Raw genomic sequence first — 18,857 nt, forward strand, 5'->3', positions numbered from 1 at the left:
AACAAACACGTAGCCACTTGTGCACACAGGAAAAAATTTGGTTTATCACAGGCAGACGCCCTGTTCACCGCTCCACGCTGGGGGCGCAGGGGCTCTCTGTCGAAGCCATTGGGCGAAACCCGGGTCGGGCGGACAGCGGACTGACTAAATATTTTAATGCCTATATCAAGTGCTTGTTTGTGAGTACAATAAATAGAATTTCCATTTAAAAGTACCGTGGATGCTGCACTATGTTGCCGTTTCTTTGAAGGTGCTGGAGCGTATGAGCTTTCGCTGGGCGGCGCGGAGCGGTGAACAGGGCGTCTGCCTGTGATAAACCAAATTTTTTCCTGTGTGCGCAAGTGGCTACGTGTTTGTTGGGAGAAGCGTGGACCAGAATCCATTTTCCTCTACCGGCCTTGGATTTCCGCCTTGTGCGCGCGCCCGGGTCATCGCTCAGCCGATCACTGTGTGCAGACCCGTCCCACCCATTGATCGGCTGAGCGACATTCACAGCCATTTCCTGCCACGTTGGAGCAGGAAGTGGAGCCGAGCGGAGACCCGAGCAGCATCAGAACAGGATCGGGGGAGCTCCCCGTGGATATGGTTAAGTTCAATAATGAAAGGAGTAGGGGAGAATTTTCTCAAAAAAACTTTATTGACAGTATTTCATGAGAGCAGAGAAGCTTGTACAGCTGCACCTTGCCCCTCTAGACAACCGGCTGATCTGCCGCTGAGCGTGGAGAGACACAGCCGGACGGTAAAGAGGATGACCACGAGTAACGTCCATGGTCCTGTTCACATTATGCCACCTTGCAGATTGGGAGAGGTAACGGCTGCAGTACCCGTGTGGACTGCAGCAGCGCTCCACCGTGTCTGTCTGCAGCCTCTCGCCCCCCGTTCGCTCTCAGCCGTCCCGGGACACCGCCAGGATTTTCTGATGAAGGGTCTTAGTCCAGAATTCATACTTCTTTGCTTTCAGTTTTTGGGCTGCGCTCAGACTTATATTAATCTGAAGAAAGCCTTCATTCTGGTCGTATTGGGGCCACTGAACCAGACCCGGCCCGTTGGGATTTCTGAAAAAGAAATTGGTCAGTTCAGAGTTAATTAATCATTTCAAGATCTCTGCTGCATGTCAGTGACTGGTAGCTTTATGATTTACACCTCTTCTGACCTAATACAGCTGAGGGTTTGTTACAATAGGTTAATTTAGACCAGGGGTGCACAACAACCCTTTTCGGTCTGAGGGCCACATTGTCATATTGATTCAACTTCACGGGGGGCCACAAAATAAAATTCACTGCAGGAAAAATGGTGACTTCATTGCAAGTCATGTAGGTAAACCACAACCGTGACGAGGCGGTCCGTAAAACGAATACATCATATATCCTGCGCAGTGAACGGCATGTAAATCTCCAGAACCGCTGTTTATGTGGCCTCCCAAAAAAACGGAATAAAAAGTGAGTGGAAAGTCTATAGCTGGCATTTATTAACCCCTGATGTACCCATATGCCATGAGGGTTAAGGCGCTGTACGGGCCCAGGTGCTGAGCTCGCTCTATACATGGCGGGTGTCAGCTGTATAATATAGCAGGCACCCACCATGTATTTATCCCCTCTGGTGCCACCGTCAATAGCAAACGTGGCATCTGTGAGGTGAGACAGAGATAGGGGGCATCCCTCTGTGGGGGCTCCGATCGGCTGCCATGACTCCCAGGCCTGACATAATGAGCTGCCTGAAAAGCTCTGCCCAATACTATTCCATTGCCGTCTATGGAACAAGCGATCAGAAGATCACATGGACAAGTCCCCGAAAGGGGAACGAAAAATACCGTAACAAACAAAAGTAAAAAAAAAGTTTCAGAAAAATAAAAAAAAAGCACAAAAACATCAAACATGTCCAAACTATTAAAATATAACAATACTTATCGCCTGCGGTGAGCGGCGTAACAGAAAAAATTTAAAATAGCTGATTTGCTGTTTTTTAGTAATGTTATATTGTCAGAATATGGAGATACAATAAAAAAATACATTTTACAGGTATTTCTTTGTAATCTCACCGACCCGCACAATAAGGGCCCGCATGCCATTTTTTGCAGTGGATGCCATAAACACAAAATCTAAAATGCCTTGGTGGAATTTCTTTTTTTTTAAATTTCACCCCAATTTTTTTTTTCCTACTTTTCAATATAAGCTATTGGTGCCATTAAAAAATACAACTTGTCCCCAAAAAAATAAGCCCTTGTGACTGGCGTATTACATGTATCCCCCGCTGGTGTCAGGCGTATTACCTGTATCCCCCGCTGGTGTCAGGCGTATAACATGTATCCCCCACTGATGTCATGTGTATTACATGTATCCCCCGCTGGCGTCAGGCGTATTACCTGTATCCCCCGCTGGTGTCAGGCGTATAACATGTATCCCCCACTGATGTCAGGCGTATTACATGTATCCCCCGCTGATGTCAGGCGTATTACATGTATCCCCCACTGATGTCAGGTGTATTACATGTATCCCCCGCTGGCATCAGGCGTATTACCTGTATCCCCCGCTGGTGTCAGGCGTATAACATGTATCCCCCATTGGTGTCAGGCGTATTACCTGTATCCCCTGCTGGTGTCAGGCGTATTACATGTATCCCCACTGATGTCAGGCGTATTACATGTATCCCCCGCTGGCATCAGGCGTATTACCTGTATCCCCCGCTGGTGTCAGGCGTATAACATGTATCCCCCATTGGTGTCAGGCGTATTACCTGTATCCCCTGCTGGTGTCAGGCGTATTACATGTATCCCCACTGATGTCAGGCGTATTACATGTATCCCCCGCTGGTGTCAGGCGTATAACATGTATCCCCCGCTGGTGTCAGGCGTATTACATGTATCCCCCGCTGGCGTCAGGCGTATTACATGTATCCCCCGCTGGCGTCAGGCGTATTACCTGTATCCCCTGCTGGTGTCAGGCGTATTACATGTATCCCCCGCTGGCGTCAGGCGTATTACCTGTATCCCCTGCTGGTGTATTCAGAAGATGGTTCGTGGTTCTGGAAATGACGTAGCTGGCGGACGGGACTGGGACTTTCAATTTTCCTTAGTCCGGATCCTCGATCCAACGCTCGATAATGTCAAGGCGATGATCGCTTACAAAGTTACAGTGCACTGTTAATCCTCACGATAAAGTCCATTTTTCTAGGAAAAGGGTCATATCTCGATTTTATGCCAAACGCGTTTCGGGGACGACTCTCCCCTTCTTCAGTGGTGATGAACCTTCTGTATGCATTGTTGGTTTTTATACCCTGATTGGTTGTCTCCAAAAACCGATATGGATTATTTTTTGTGCCATTTTTATCATTTTACGGATTTCCCATATTTATTTTTGCTTGGTGTTTAATGGGGAATCTGTATATCATTTTTGCTGGTTATAGTTTCCATTCATTCGGTTTTGCACTCGATTTTTCCACCTGCGGTTTTGTTGCGGTTATTGTGCGTTTTTATCTTAATGATACGTTTTTTTGATATAGGTTGCAGTTTCTTTTATTGCACATACTCCATAAAAAGTTAATTTGGTATATCACTTCTATAAGAATTAATGTATTTAACCTCATTGATATCGGCTTGTGTCGATTTTGTTACGATTTTAACAGTTGTGCTTCTTACATAAAAACATTAAAACTTTCATTCATATGATGTAATTGTAAACCCAATGAGTTCAAACCTATATTTGTCCACTGTGTGGATTCTTATCTCCATAGTTTTATTAAGGTATAGGGTGTTTAGTTTTACGTACATGTACGTGCAATTGTATCCCCTCAGTTTTGCGCTCAATTTTCTCACTTGCGATTTTGTTGCGGTTATTGTGCGTTTTTTTTATATAGATTACAGTTTCTTATATTACACATATTCCATAGAGAGTTAGTTCGATATATCACTTCTATAAGAAAATAACAAACTTGATGTGTTTAACCTCATTGATATCGGCTTGTATCGATTTTGTTACGATTTTAACAATTTTATTGCTTACATAAAAAACATTAAGACTTTCATTCATATGATACACTAGTCAACCCGATAAGTTCAAACCTATGTTTATCCACTATGTGGGTTTTGGGGCATTTGGTTTTCATACGAGTGGAGGCATTCCATCTTGCTGGATGGAGAGGGTACATGCGCTCATCACCAAGGGAGGATCGCGGTGCTGATAAACAGCCAGACATGCGATCCTCCGTCGGTAGACGAGCGAACGCCCCATTGGTTCACAGAAAACCAAATATCTCCAAATCAGCGTTTAGTCCCATTGGTATGAGACTGCCAAAATCGTATATTCACCTTGATTCAGCCCTCGACATTTTCTCAATGTGGTTTCCTCCTCTCCAGTGATGTTCTATCTGCTCCAATGCCAAAAAGGACAGACCGCTGCAATCTTTATTGTGCCCTTCTTTGAAGTGTTTTGATAGGGCGTTGTTTTCACAGCCTTTTGATATATTGTTTAGATGTTCAGATATTCTAGTTTTCAGCTGCCTTTTTGTTCTGCCGATGTATTGTTTTGGACATGGACGATGGATCAGATAGACAACACTGGAGGAGTTACACGTCATGGAATGTTTGATATTCATGGAGAATGAGTTCTGGGTTGAAGAGATTTCTGTTGTCTTTTTGGGGAATTTAGTTTTCTTACAACCCATACAGCCACCACATCTGAAAAAAACGTCGGGTTTCAACCAATTTTGAATTGTTTTTTTATTCTTTTTTTTAACAGTTGGTGCTATTTGTATGCCTAAATTAGGCACTTTGGTATATGTAATCAGGGGGCTTGTAGGTAGTAAAGGGTAGTAAGTTTATCATGGAGAAAATGGTGCCAATGGCGTTTAATAATTCCTGTTACTTGTCTAGATCGTACGTTGTATGGGAGGATCATTCTGAACTCAGAATTTTTATTTTGCTTTTGTATTATCTTTTCGTCAAAGAAGGATTTTCTATCTAATCTTCTCACTTTTTGAGAGCTTCCCCCAATAGCTTATCTGGGTATGATTTTTCTTTGAATTGCATTTTCATTATGGTTGCTTCTTCTTCAAATTTATCATCTTCCGTACAGTTTCTCCTGATGCGTCGAAACTGTCCGAAAGGAATATTGGTAAGCCAATTGGGTAAATGGCAACTCGAAAAGAGAATGAATCCGTTTTTGGCTGTAGGTTTATGATAAGTATTGCATATATATTTATTTTCTTTCTTAGTGATTTGAATGTCTAAAAAATCCACCTTATCTCTATTTGTTCCTGATGTAAAACGTAAATAATATATTTTGTTATTTAGTTCTTCCATAAATTGTTGCAGGCTATTTTAATCTTTTCGCCAGATGAAAATAACATCATCAATATAGCGCCGCCATAGGACCAGGTCCTCCCCCAGCCTGGGACTTATGGTGTCATGTTCCCACTGTGACAAAAATAGATTGGCATAGCTGGGGACGAACCTGGTCCCCATGGCGGTGCCCTTTAACTGTAAATAATAATCTTCCTCAAAAAGGAAATAATTATGATGTAGAATATGATCGACACCTTCCAGTATAAAACTTATCTGTTCTGGTTTCAAGGTATTATCCATATTAAGTTGATTTCTCAAGGCCTCGACTCCCTGTGTATGGTCGATTACGGTATACAGGGATTGAACATCCAATGTATTTATAATCCATTCCGGATGGACATTCAAACCTTCTAAAACACTGATGATTTGTGTAGTGTTTTTGTCACGGAACCATGAACCAGACGTACAACAAGAGATAAGTGAAAATAGAAGGCTTTATTGAAAATAAAGCTGTAAAGCAAAAGTCCAAACGGATGGTGAAACCGAGCAGAGTCTTTGCGAAGCCAGAGGTCAGGAACCAGAAGGGTAGTCAGACGAAGCCAGGATCAGGAACCAGCAGGGTAGTCAGACGAAGCCAGGATCAGGAACCAGCAGGGTAGTCAGACGAAGCCAGGATCAGGAACCAGCAGGGTAGTCAGACGAAGCCAGGATCAGGAACCAGAAGCAGCAGCAGTCTTAGAAGCATGTGAACACAAGAGGACCAAGCAAGGAACTGAAGCCACAGACCTCCTATATATATGAGCTAGGCATCCAGCTCCTCCCAGGGGAAGGAGGAGCCGCAGGGTGGAAGGCTACAAGAAACCCAGAAACCAAGATGGCCGCCAGCACATGTCAAACGAAGGAGAGCAGCAAGCAGGTAAGACCATGACAGTACCTCCCCCTCAAGGGCCCCTCCTCCGCGGAGCACAAAACGGTTTCTGAGGGAAGCGTGCGTGGAAGGCTCGGAGCAAGGTTGGAGCATGGACATCTGCGGAGGGAACCCAGGAACGCTCCTCTGGACCATAACCACGCCAATGGACCAAAAACTGCAACCGACCGCGGACCAGGCGTGAGTCCAGGATATTGCTCACCTCATATTCCACACGATTGCCCACTTGGACCGGACGAGGCCGAGGAACCGAGGAAGTGAAACGATTACACACCAGAGGCTTCAACAGGGAGACATGAAACACGTTGGAGATCCGCATGCCAGGAGGAAGCGCAAGGGCATAGGCTACCGGGTTTACCCTGCGAAGCACTCGGAAGGGACCAACAAAGCGAGGCGCCAGCTTGGGAGTGGGCACTCGAAGGTTGAGGTTGCGGGTGGACAACCATACACGGTCTCCGACCTGGTAGGAAGGAGCAGGCGCTCGTCTGCGATCAGCCTGGAGTCTCTGGCGCTGCGCAGAGACCTCAAGGGACTTCTGGATCTGTACCCAAGAAGCACGTAGGACGGAAAGGTGATCCTCCACAGCCGGAATATCCTGGGGAGAGAATACCTCCGGTAACACGGCAGGTTGGAACCCATAATTGGCCATGAAGGGAGACGTCCCAGAGGAAGAGTTCACCGTTGTGTTCCTGGCAAACTCAGCCCAAGGCAGGAGGTCAACCCAATTGTCTTGGTGATCGGAGACATAGCAATGAAGGAATTGCTCCAAGGCCTGATTGGATCGTTCTGCGGCCCCATTGGACTGAGGGTGGTAGGCCGAGGAGAAGGAGAGATGAATCCCCAACTGGGAGCAAAAGGCGCGCCAGAACCTGGACACAAACTGACTCCCCCGATCCGACACAATCTCCTTAGGCAAACCGTGCAACCGGAAGACCTCCCTGGCAAAAATCGTGGCCAACTCTTGTGCAGAGGGTAACTTCTTGAGAGGAACACAGTGGCACATTTTGGAAAACCGATCCACAATCATGAGAATGACCGTATGGCCTCGGGATGCAGGGAGGTCCACAATGAAATCCATCCCCAGGTGTGACCATGGGCGCTCCCCGGTGGCTATGGGTTGCAGAAGGCCCAACGGAAGGTGCCGAGGGGACTTACTCTGGGCACAAACGGAGCATGCCGCTACATATGCGGCGATGTCGGAACGTAGGGAAGGCCACCAGAACAGACGTGAAACAGCCCAGGACAGCTGATTCTTTCCAGGATGCCCCGCGGTCTTGGAGTTATGGTAGGTTCGCAACAACCGAGTGCGCAACTCCTCAGGCACAAAACATCTGCCGTTGGGTCTCCCAGAGGGAGCACCAGATTGAGCCGCCAAAATCTGCTCACCCAGGGGAGAGGTCAGGCTGGTGCGAATGGCGGCCAGGATCTGATTCGGAGGTATGACCGAAGTCGGAATCGACTCCTCCCTGGACAGCTCGGAGTACTGCCGTGATAAGGCATCCGCCCTGATGTTCTTGGAACCGGGTAGGTAGGAGACCACGTAATTAAAACGTGACAAGAACAGAGCCCATCTGGCCTGACGTGGTGTCAATCTCTTGGCCTCAGAAAGGTAGGACAGATTCTTGTGGTCTGTCAGGATGAGAACCGGAACCACCGAACCCTCGAGCAAGTGCCTCCATTCTTTAAGGGCCTGCACGATGGCCAATAACTCCCTGTCACCAATCTGATAGTTGCACTCCGCGGAAGACAGTTTCCGGGAGTAAAACCCACAAGGAAGCAGAGGACCCTCTGGTGTTCTACGCTGAGACAGAAGGGCGCCTACTCCCGTCTCAGACGCGTCCACCTCGAGGACAAAGGGCAACCCAGGGTTGGGATGCGACAGAATCGGAGCCGACACAAAGGCGGACTTTAGGGCCTCAAAAGCTCGGATGGCCTCGAGCGGCCAGACCTGGGAATTACTGCCCTTCCTGGTCAGATCCGTGAGAGGCTTGGCCAGCATGGAAAAGTCCCTGATGAACTTCCGATAATAATTGGCGAAGCCCAAAAAGCGCTGCAGGGAACGAAGACCACTGGGCTGGGGCCACTGTAAGACAGCCGAAACCTTCTCAGGATCCATGGAGAACCCCTCAGCGGAAATGATGTAACCTAAGAAGGTTACCTGGGATCGGTGAAATTCGCATTTCTCAAGCTTACCGAACAGCTTGTTCTCTCGTAACCGTTGCAACACTCGTCTGACATCCAGAATGTGGGCCTCCATGGATTCAGAATATACTAAGATGTCATCCAAAAAGACTACCACACACTGCTGCAACAGGTCACGGAAAACATCGTTGATGAATTCCTGAAAGACTGCGGGCGCATTGCACAACCCAAAGGGCATAACCAAGGATTCGTAATGACCGGTCCTGGTGTTAAACGCGGTCTTCCACTCATCGCCCGCCTTGATCCTTACCAGGTTATATGCCGCCCTCAGGTCGAGTTTGGTAAAGACCGTGGCCCCTTTAAGGCGATCGAACAGCTCGGAAATCAAGGGTATCGGGTAAGCGTTCTTGATCGTGATGCGATTGAGACCCCTGTAATCGATGCAAGGCCTCAACTCACCGCCCTTCTTTTTCACAAAGAAAAATCCAGCCCCTGCCGGGGACGAAGATTTGCGAATGTGTCCGCGTGAAAGCGCCTCCCTCACGTACTCCTCCATGGCCTCATTCTCCGCTACCGACAGTGGATAGACTTTGCCACGAGGAGGAACGGCACCAGATTGTAACTCTATGGCACAATCGTATGGGCGGTGCGGAGGTAGGGCAACCGCGCGCACCTTATCGAATACCTCCCGGTACTCCTCGTATTCAGGAGGCAACAGAGAGTCCGAGGAAGTACACAGCAACTTGACAGACCCATGGATGCAACTAGCCCCACACTGCGGTGACCACGAGAGGATCTCGACCGATCTCCAATCGAAAGTCGGATTATGCCTCTGGAGCCAGGGGTACCCCAAGACCACCGAGTAGTGTGGAGACGAAATAACCTGGAGGCAGACCGACTCTCTGTGAACGGCACCAATGGCTATCCCCACTGGAAGGGTCTCATGAGTCACGTGTGGCGGCAGAAGGGGTCTGCCGTCTATCGCCTCAAGAGCCAGTGGGGAACCTCGAGCCTGCAGAGGAATGGAATTGGCGGCAGCGAACACACTATCAATGAACAAACCACCAGCACCAGAGTCCACCAACGCCTGGGTCGTCACCGAGCCCCCGACCCAGGAGAGGACAACAGTGATCAGTGGTTTGTCAACACGGGAAACCGGGGACGAGGAGACTCCACCCAAGATCTGCCCCCGACAGGATCTCAGGGTACGAGCGTTTCCCGGACGGTTCGGACATGCCAACCGAAAATGCCCACCGAGACCACAGTACATGCATCGGCCCTCGCGTCTCCGGAGTGCCCTCTCCCCCTCGGACAGGCGAGCAAACCCCAGCTGCATGGGTTCACCCCCAGACAAGTCATCCCCAGGAGGCGTGGGAGGAGAGGGAGGCACGGGTGGGACAGCAAACGTAGGCACCAATCTGTTAGAAGACCTCCGCAGGTTCTCCTTAAAGGAAGGTCTCTCCCTGAGTCTGGTGTCAATCAAAATCAGGAAAGAAATAAGAGACTCGAGCTCAACTGGTAGGTCCTTAGCTGCAACCTCATCCTTCAAGGCATCCGAGAGACCATGAGAGAAAGCAGCGACCAGAGCCTCATTATTCCAGCCCACCTCTGCTGCCAGGGTACGAAACTCAATGGCGTATTCAGCTACGGATCGTGAACCCTGTCTGATGGACATAAGGAGCTTCGCAGCAGAGGCAGCACGAGCCGGCACATCGAATACCTTCCGAAGAGAAGCAACAAAACCGGAAAACTCGGCAACCACCGGATTGTTGTTCTCCCATAAAGGGCTGGCCCAGGCCAAGGCCTTGTCCGAGAGCAGCGAGATCAAGAAGCCCACCTTTGATCTCTCAGTAGGAAAGGCATGTGGCAGCAACTCGAAATAAATGCCCACCTGGTTAAGGAAACCTCGGCACTGAGTTGGCTCTCCCCCAAAGCGCTGTGGAAGAGGGGCAGAACCGGTCATACCCCGAAACACCGCAGGCGCAACAACAGGTGTCGGGGTAGACTCTGGCGCAACAACCGGAGCGGCAGTAGGAGCGAGCCCAGGAGCGACAACCGACTCATCGGCAACGGGAGCGAAATGAGCCGTGCGTTCAAGCAGGGTTTGCAACGCCACAGCGAACCGACCCAACAGGTGATCCTGCTGATCAAGTCTGGCAACCAGCGTGGGTAGCGAGGATGGCCCTGTACCGTCAGAATTCATGGCTTGGTCCTAATGTCACGGAACCATGAACCAGACGTACAACAAGAGATAAGTGAAAATAGAAGGCTTTATTGAAAATAAAGCTGTAAAGCAAAAGTCCAAACGGATGGTGAAACCGAGCAGAGTCTTTGCGAAGCCAGAGGTCAGGAACCAGAAGGGTAGTCAGACGAAGCCAGGATCAGGAACCAGCAGGGTAGTCAGACGAAGCCAGGATCAGGAACCAGCAGGGTAGTCAGACGAAGCCAGGATCAGGAACCAGCAGGGTAGTCAGACGATGCCAGGATCAGGAACCAGAAGCAGCAGCAGTCTTAGAAGCATGTGAACACAAGAGGACCAAGCAAGGAACTGAAGCCACAGACCTCCTATATATATGAGCTAGGCATCCAGCTCCTCCCAGGGGAAGGAGGAGCCGCAGGGTGGAAGGCTACAAGAAACCCAGAAACCAAGATGGCCGCCAGCACATGTCAAACGAAGGAGAGCAGCAAGCAGGTAAGACCATGACAGTTTTTGATGTAAGACCTGGTGGTTTTAACCAGCGGTTGAGTAAGGTGTGGAATAAAAATTCTGAGTTCAGAATGATCCTCCCATACAACGTACGATCTTGTCACGGATGGTGTTGCAGAAAGCTGGAACTTATAAATAAACATCCGACTGGCTTGATCCCAAACTAAGGAGCCCTATAAAACCCCAAGAGCTCTCCTTGACTGCTATGCCCATGCAAAGGTCTTTTTGATTGACGATTGCATGCCCACGTACCTCATACTGTGTAACACCTGAAAACCCTATAATAGTGAGGGGACACGACCACCAGCTCCATGCACTTAATACGGACGGAGTCAGGGTCACCTACAATCAAGCCAGCAAGGAAACACAAATAAAGGAAAAACACTTATCTGAGGAATCAGCAGAAGCAGCCTCCAACAGTGAACAACTCATCCAGGAAGTAGTATAAACCGCAAAGTGAGGCAGTATGGGAGGAAATATAAAGGGAGACAATTAGTGAAAATAGGTGACAGATGGGAGAAGGAAAGGAGATGACAAAGTGAAACCAAAACAAAGAACGTCATGCAAGAGGTAGAGAAGAACGTCTAACAGACCTTCTCACAGGACTGGCGGTGACAGATCTAGACAAGTAACAGGAATTATTAAACGCCATTGGCACCATTTTCTCCATGATAAACTTACTACCCTTTACTACCTACAAGCCCCCTGATTACATATACCAAAGTGCCTAGGCATACAAATAGCACCAACTGTTAAAAAAAAGAATAAAAAAACAATTCAAAATTGGTTGAAACCCGACGTTTTTTTCAGATGTGGAGGCTGTATGGGTTGTAAGAAAACTAAATTCCCAAAAAAGACAACAGAAATCTCTTCAACCCAGAACTCATTCTCCATGAATATCAAACATTCCATGACGTGTAACTCCTCCAGTGTTGTCTATCTGATCCATCGTCCATGTCCAAAACAATACATCGGCAGAACAAAAAGGCAGCTGAAAACTAGAATATCTGAACATCTAAACAATATAGCAAAAGACTGTGAAAACAACGCCCTATCAAAACACTTCAAAGAAGGGCACAATAAAGATTGCAGCGGTCTGTCCTTTTTGGCATTGGAGCAGATAGAACATCACTGGAGAGGAGGAAACCACATTGAGAAAATGTCGAGGGCTGAATCAAGGTGAATATACGATTTTGGCAGTCTCATACCAATGGGACTAAACGCTGATTTGGAGATATTTGGTTTTCTGTGAACCAATGGGGCGTTCGCTCGTCTACCGACGGAGGATCGCATGTCTGGCTGTTTATCAGCACCGCGATCCTCCCTTGGTGATGAGCGCATGTACCCTCTCCATCCAGCAAGATGGAATGCCTCCACTCGTATGAAAACCAAATGCCCCAAAACCCACATAGTGGATAAACATAGGTTTGAACTTATCGGGTTGACTAGTGTATCATATGAATGAAAGTCTTAATGTTTTTTATGTAAGCAGTAAAATTGTTAAAATCGTAACAAAATCGATATAAGCCGATATCAATGAGGTTAAACACATCAAGTTTGTTATTTTCTTATAGAAGTGATATATCGAACTAACTCTCTATGGAATATGTGTAATATAAGAAACTGTAATCTATATAAAAAAAACGCACAATAACCGCAACAAAATCGCAAGTGGGAAAATTGAGCGCAAAACTGAGGGAATACAATTGCACGTACATGTACGTAAAACTAAACACCCTATACCTTAATAAAACTATGGAGATAAGAATCCACACAGTGGACAAATATAGGTTTGAACTCATTGGGTTTACAATTACATCATATGAATGAAAGTTTTAATGTTTTTATGTAAGAAGCACAACTGTTAAAATCGTAACAAAATCGACACAAGCCGATATCAATGAGGTTAAATACATTAAGTATGTTATTTTCTTATAGAAGTGATATACCAAATAAATTTTTTATGGAGTATGTGCAATACAAGAAACTGCAACCTATATCAAAAAAACTTATCATTAAGATAAAAACGCACAATAACCGCAACAAAACCGCAGGTGGAAAAATCAAGTGCAAAACCAAATGAATGGAAACTATAACCAGCAAAAATGATATACAGATTCCCCATTAAACACCAAGCAAAAATAAATATGGTAAATCCGTAAAATGATAAAAATGGCACCAAAAATAATCCATATCGGTTTTTAGAGACAACCAATCAGGGTATAAAAACCCACAATGCATACAGAAGGGTCATCACCACTGAAGAAGGGGAGAGTCGTCCCCGAAACGTGTTTGGCATAAAATCGAGATATGACCCTTTTCCTAAAAAAATTGACTTTATCGTGAGGATTAACAGTGGACTGTAACTTTGTAAGCGATCATCGCCTTGACATTATCGAGCGTTGGATCGAGGATCCGGACTAAGGAAAATTGAAAGTCCCAGTCCCGTCCGCCAGCTACGTCATTTCCAGAACCACAAACCATCTTCTGAATACACGTGGGACGCCGACTGAGAAACAGCTGGGACGCCGGTGTTTAGCGGGCCCTGGAAAACATTACAACACTACCGAGCAGCCAGGACAAGGAAAGGTAAGGTTATCATTACCGGTTCTAAGATTCAGAAGGCCAGTGAACAATATTCCACAAAAGGATACAATTACATTTAAAGTAATACCAACCAACTGTTATTCTGGTTATACCATTGACCTCACCGGGGTGTGAGATAATAATTTTTCTGCATTGCTGCTACTAAAGGACACAATCAATAATGTTATATCCATTCTACAAAATAACTGTGGACTTATTTGAGGACGTCAAGTTTTAACAGGAGCCAGTTTCTGGTTATTGATGGTGTATTACACTTTATGGTGCGAATTACACTGAGCTAGCTGTTGGATACTTACCGCAACATTGTACAACATTTAGTATTTTCAAGCACCTTTTATTTTTCATTTATTTATTTATTTTTATCAACATTTTAACATTATATTTTTATTTTTATTTTGTTCTATCTGTGTATTACATGTATCCCCTGCTGGTGTCAGGCGTATAACATGTATTCCCCGCTGGCGTGTTACATGTATCACCTGCTGGTGTCAGGCGTATAACATGTATCCCCCGCTGGTGTCAGGCATATTACATGTATCCCCCACTGGTGTCAGGCATATAACATGTATCCCTTGCTGGTGTCAGGGGTATAACATGTATCCCCCGCTGGTGTCAGGCGTATATAACATGTATCCCCCGCTGGTGTCAGGCGTATAACATGTATCCCCTGCTGGTGTCAGGCATATTACATGTATCCCCCACTGATGTCAGGCGTATAACATGTATCTCCCGCTGGTGTCAGGCGTATAACATGTATCCTCCACTGATGTCAGGCATATTACATATATCCCCCGCTGGTGTCAGGTGTATAACATGTATTCCCCGCAGGTGTCAGGCGTATTACCTGTATTCCCTGCTGGCTACAGGTGTATTACCTGTATCCCCCACTGATGTCAGGCGTATAACATGTATCCCCCGCTGGTGTCATGTGTATAACATGTATAGGGGATACATGTTATACACATCAGATGCGCCACAGTCATTAAGTGCACACCTGTTTCTGGAGTGTCTGTGCGCCAAAACAGAAATCTGCACCAGATCATAATAAATGTGCTACAGCTGCCCACTCTCTGCTCCGCTCGGCCCACTCTCTGCTCCGCTCGGCCAACTCTCTGCTCCGCTCTACCCACTCTCTGCTCTGCCCACTCTCTGCTCTGCCCACTCTCTGCTCTGCCCACTCTCTGTACAACAGACATAGTTTTAAATTAGAGGGGCAAAGGTTTAAAAGTAATATCAGGAAGTATTACTTTACTGAGAGAGTAGTGGATGCATGGAATAGCCTTCCTGCAGAAGTGGCAGCTGCAAATACAGTGGAGGAGTTTAAGCATGCATGGGATAGGCATAAGGCCATCCTTCATATAAGATAGGGCCAGGGACTATTCATAGGATTCAGTATATTGGGCAGACTAGATGGGCCGAATGGTTCTTATCTGCCGACACATTCTAGGTTTCTCTGCTCCGCTCTGCCCACTCTCTGCTCCGCTCTACCCACTCTCTGCTCTGCCCACTCTCTGCTCTGCTCTGCCCACTCTCTGCTCCGCTCTGCCCACTCTCTGCTCCGCTCTGCCCACTCTCTGCTCCGCTCGGCCCACTCTCTGCTCCACTTTGCCCACTCTCTCCTCCGCTCTGCCCACTCTCTCCTCCGCTCTGCCCACTCTCTGCTCCGCTCTGCCCACTCTCTGCTCCGCTCTGCCCACTCTCTGCTCCGCTCGGCCCACTCTCTGCTCCGCTCGGCCCACTCTCTCCTCCGCTCTGCCAACTCTCTGCTCCACATACTTTTTACATATACAGTGAGGAACAGAAGTATTGGAACACCCTGCGATTTTGCAAGTTCTCCCACTGAATAAAAAATATAAATTCAGGAAATCACATTGTATGATTTTTAAAGAATGTCTTTGTCTTGCTGCTGAACATAAGTATCTGAACACCTGAGAAAATCAGTGTTAATATTTGGTGCAGACGCCTTTGTTCGCAGTCACAGAGGTCGGACGTCTCCTGTAGTTCCTGACCAGGTTTGCACACCTCGGCCGTGTTAGCCCCCCCCATATCAAAATTTTTGAATAAAACATATGCAGTTGGTTAGATCTTTGTTAGATCAGGTTGGATCAATTACACAGCGTTAGATCTCATACAGAAGTAGAGATATTAACAGTTATTTGCAGGGGGGGCTAACCCGTCATCAGCCCCCCTTATCAAAAAATTGACCAAACAATTAGCAATTTTGGAAGATATTTGTTAGATCCGGTATGATCAACTAGTTGTTTTGTTATAACTGTTAATATCTCTACTTCTGTGTGAGGTCTAATCGCAAACAACAATTGATCCAACCTGATCTAACAAAGATCTAACCAACTGCATATGTTTTGTTCAAAAACTTTGATATGGGGGGGCTAACACGGCTGAGGTAGTTTGCAGACACTGCAGCAGGGATTTCGGCCCGCTCCTCCACACAGATCTCCTCTACATCGGTCAGGTTTCGGGGCTGTCGCTGAGCAACACAGAGTTTCAGCTCCCTCCAAAGATGTTCTATTGGATTTAGGTCTGGAGACGGGCTAGGCCACTCCAGAACCTTGATATGCTTCTTCCGGAGCCGCTCCTTGGTTATCCTGGCTGTGTGCTTCGGGTCGTTGTCATCTTGGAAGACCCAGCCACGACCCGTCTTCAATGCTCTGACTGAGGGAAGGAGGTTGTTGCTCAAAATCTCACAATAAATGGCCCCATTCATCCTCTCCTTAATACAGTGCAGTCGTCCTGTCCCCTCCGCAGAAAAGCCCCCCCAAAGCATGATGTTACCCCCCCATGCTTCACAGTAGGGATGGTGTTCTTGGGATGCAACTCATCCTTCTTTTTCCTCTAAACACGATGAGTGAAGTTTAGACCAAAAAGTTCTCCTTTGGTCTCCTCTGACCACATGACTTTCTCCCCGGCCTCCTCTGGATCATCCAGATGGTCATTGGAAAACTTCAGACAGGCCTGGACCTGTGATGACTTGAGCAGGGGAACCTTCCATGCAATGCATGATTTGCAACCATGGCGGCGTAGTGTTCTACCGACAGTGACCTCTGAAGCTGTGGTCCCCGCTCTCCTCATGTCATTGACCAGCTCCTCCCTTGTAGTTCTGGGCTGATTCCTCACCTTTCTTATCATCAGTGATACCCCACAAAGTGAGATCTTGCATGGAGCCCCAGTCCGAGGGAGACTGACAGTCGTCTTTAGCCTCTTCCATTTTCTAACAATTGCTCCAACAGTTGATCTATTTTCACCAAGCTGCTTGGCAATTGCCCCGCAGCCCTTTCCAGCCTTGTGGAGGTCCGCAATTATGTCTCTGGTGTCTTCTGACAGCTCTTTGGTCTTGCCCATGGTAGTAGTTGGCGTCTGACTGACAGGGGTGGACAGGGGTCTGTAAAGAGCTCAGACAGGTGCGACTAAGTTAGATTAATGAGTGGAGTAGAGGTGGACTTTTTAAAGGCGCAGTAACAGGTCTTTGAGAGACAGAATTCTTGCTGTTTCTCAGGTGTTCAGATACTTATGTTCAGCCGTGCAAGACAAAGAAATTTTTCTTAAAAATCATACAATGTGATTTCCTGATTTTTTATTTTTTTATTCTGTCTCTCAGAGTGGGAATGCACCTACAATGAGAATGTCAGACCCCTCCATGATTTCTAAGTGGGAGATCTTGCAGAATCGCAGGGTGTTCAAATACTTCTGTTCCTCACTGTATCTTCATGTGGGCACACAATGTGAACCTAATCTGACTGTCCAGCAGCATGGGACCACATTTTGCTGGCACAGATACACTGTAGCAATCCCACAGCTGTGTGAGCAGGACATGGTCAGGCTCTAAATAAAAAAAAAAGAATATCCCTATTCAAATAAAGCAAGCTAAGATCTTGAAAATGGTAAGGACCTGAAACAGGGGGGTAGGAATTTTTCATCAGTTTTGGTGACTTTTTGGGAATTTCCACTGATCTTTGCACCAGACACGACCCTAAGGAGGTCCGTACATTGATGGCGCTGCATTGGGCTGTGACCTCTGTCCAGGCTTCACAGTCCCCACTTTACTCCCAGACAGACGGACACTTGCTGGACGACACCTGCCTGTGACCTGAACTACAGCCCCGCATCAACCACCCGGAACACGTCACCCGCCACAGGAAGATCTCACGTAGAAGGCGACCCCACTAGAGGACGACACATTACCCATTCCGTGCAAAGTTGGCCCAGTAGTTCATGACTGCTTTACTCAAAGTCTTCTCTTCCTCCGTGTCCGGACCTTTAATAATAATGATAATAATCTGTATTTCTATAGCGCCAACATATTCCGCAGCGATGTACAGTTCAGGGGTTCATGTACAACAGTCATAAATAACAGAGCAACAGACAAGACGGAGGAGACACAAGAGCTTACAATCTATGAGGAGATGGAGGAGACACAAGAGCTTACAATCTATGAGGAGATAGGGGTGACACAAGAGCTTACAATCTATGAGGAGACACAAGAGCTTACAATCTATGAGGAGACACAAGAGCTTACAATCTATGAGGAGATGGAGGAAACACAAGAGCTTACAATCTATGAGGAGATAGGGTAGAGACAAGAGCTTACAATCTATGAGGAGATGGAGGAAACACAAGAGCTTACAATCTATGAGGAGATAGGGTAGAGACAAGAGCTTACAATCTATGAGGAGATGGAGGAGACACAAGAGCTTACAATCTATGAGGAGATGGAGGAGACACAAGAGCTTACAATCTATGAGGAGATGAAGGAGACACAAGAGCTTACAATCTATGAGGAGATGGAGGAGACACAAGAGCTTACAATCTATGAGGAGATGGAGGAGACACAAGAGCTTACAATCTATGAGGAGATAGGGTAGACACAAGAGCTTACAATCTATGAGGAGATGGAGGAGACACAAGAGCTTACAATCTCTGAGGAGATGGTGGAGACACAAGAGCTTACAATCTATGTGGAGATGTAGGAGACACGAGAGCTTACAATCTATGAGGAGATGGAGGAAACACAAGAGCTTACAATCTATGAGGAGATGGAGGAAACACAAGAGCTTACAATCTATGAGGAGATAGGGTAGACACAAGAGCTTACAATCTATGAGGAGATAGGGTAGACACAAGAGCTTACAATCTATGAGGAGATGGAGGAAACACAAGAGCTTACAATCTATGAGGAG

General features: G+C 46.9%; 1 protein-coding gene across 1 annotated transcript in view; it reads right to left on the reverse strand.

The window, feature by feature from the left end:
* Positions 1 to 615: 615 nt before the first annotated feature.
* Positions 616 to 18,857, reverse strand: part of LOC120981079 (carboxylesterase 5A-like) — a 57,397-nt gene continuing 39,155 nt past the window's right edge. The window contains exons 12-13 of the mRNA XM_040410559.1: positions 17,863 to 17,935; positions 616 to 1,055 (exon numbers count right to left, since the gene is read on the reverse strand). Of these exons, the coding sequence (XP_040266493.1) occupies positions 887 to 1,055; positions 17,863 to 17,935 (242 nt within the window). The 3' untranslated portion in view covers positions 616 to 886. The remainder of the gene's footprint in view (positions 1,056 to 17,862; positions 17,936 to 18,857) is intronic.

This window comes from Bufo bufo, chromosome 10 (genome assembly GCF_905171765.1).
Source record: "Bufo bufo chromosome 10, aBufBuf1.1, whole genome shotgun sequence".
NCBI classification, from domain to species: domain Eukaryota; kingdom Metazoa; phylum Chordata; class Amphibia; order Anura; family Bufonidae; genus Bufo; species Bufo bufo.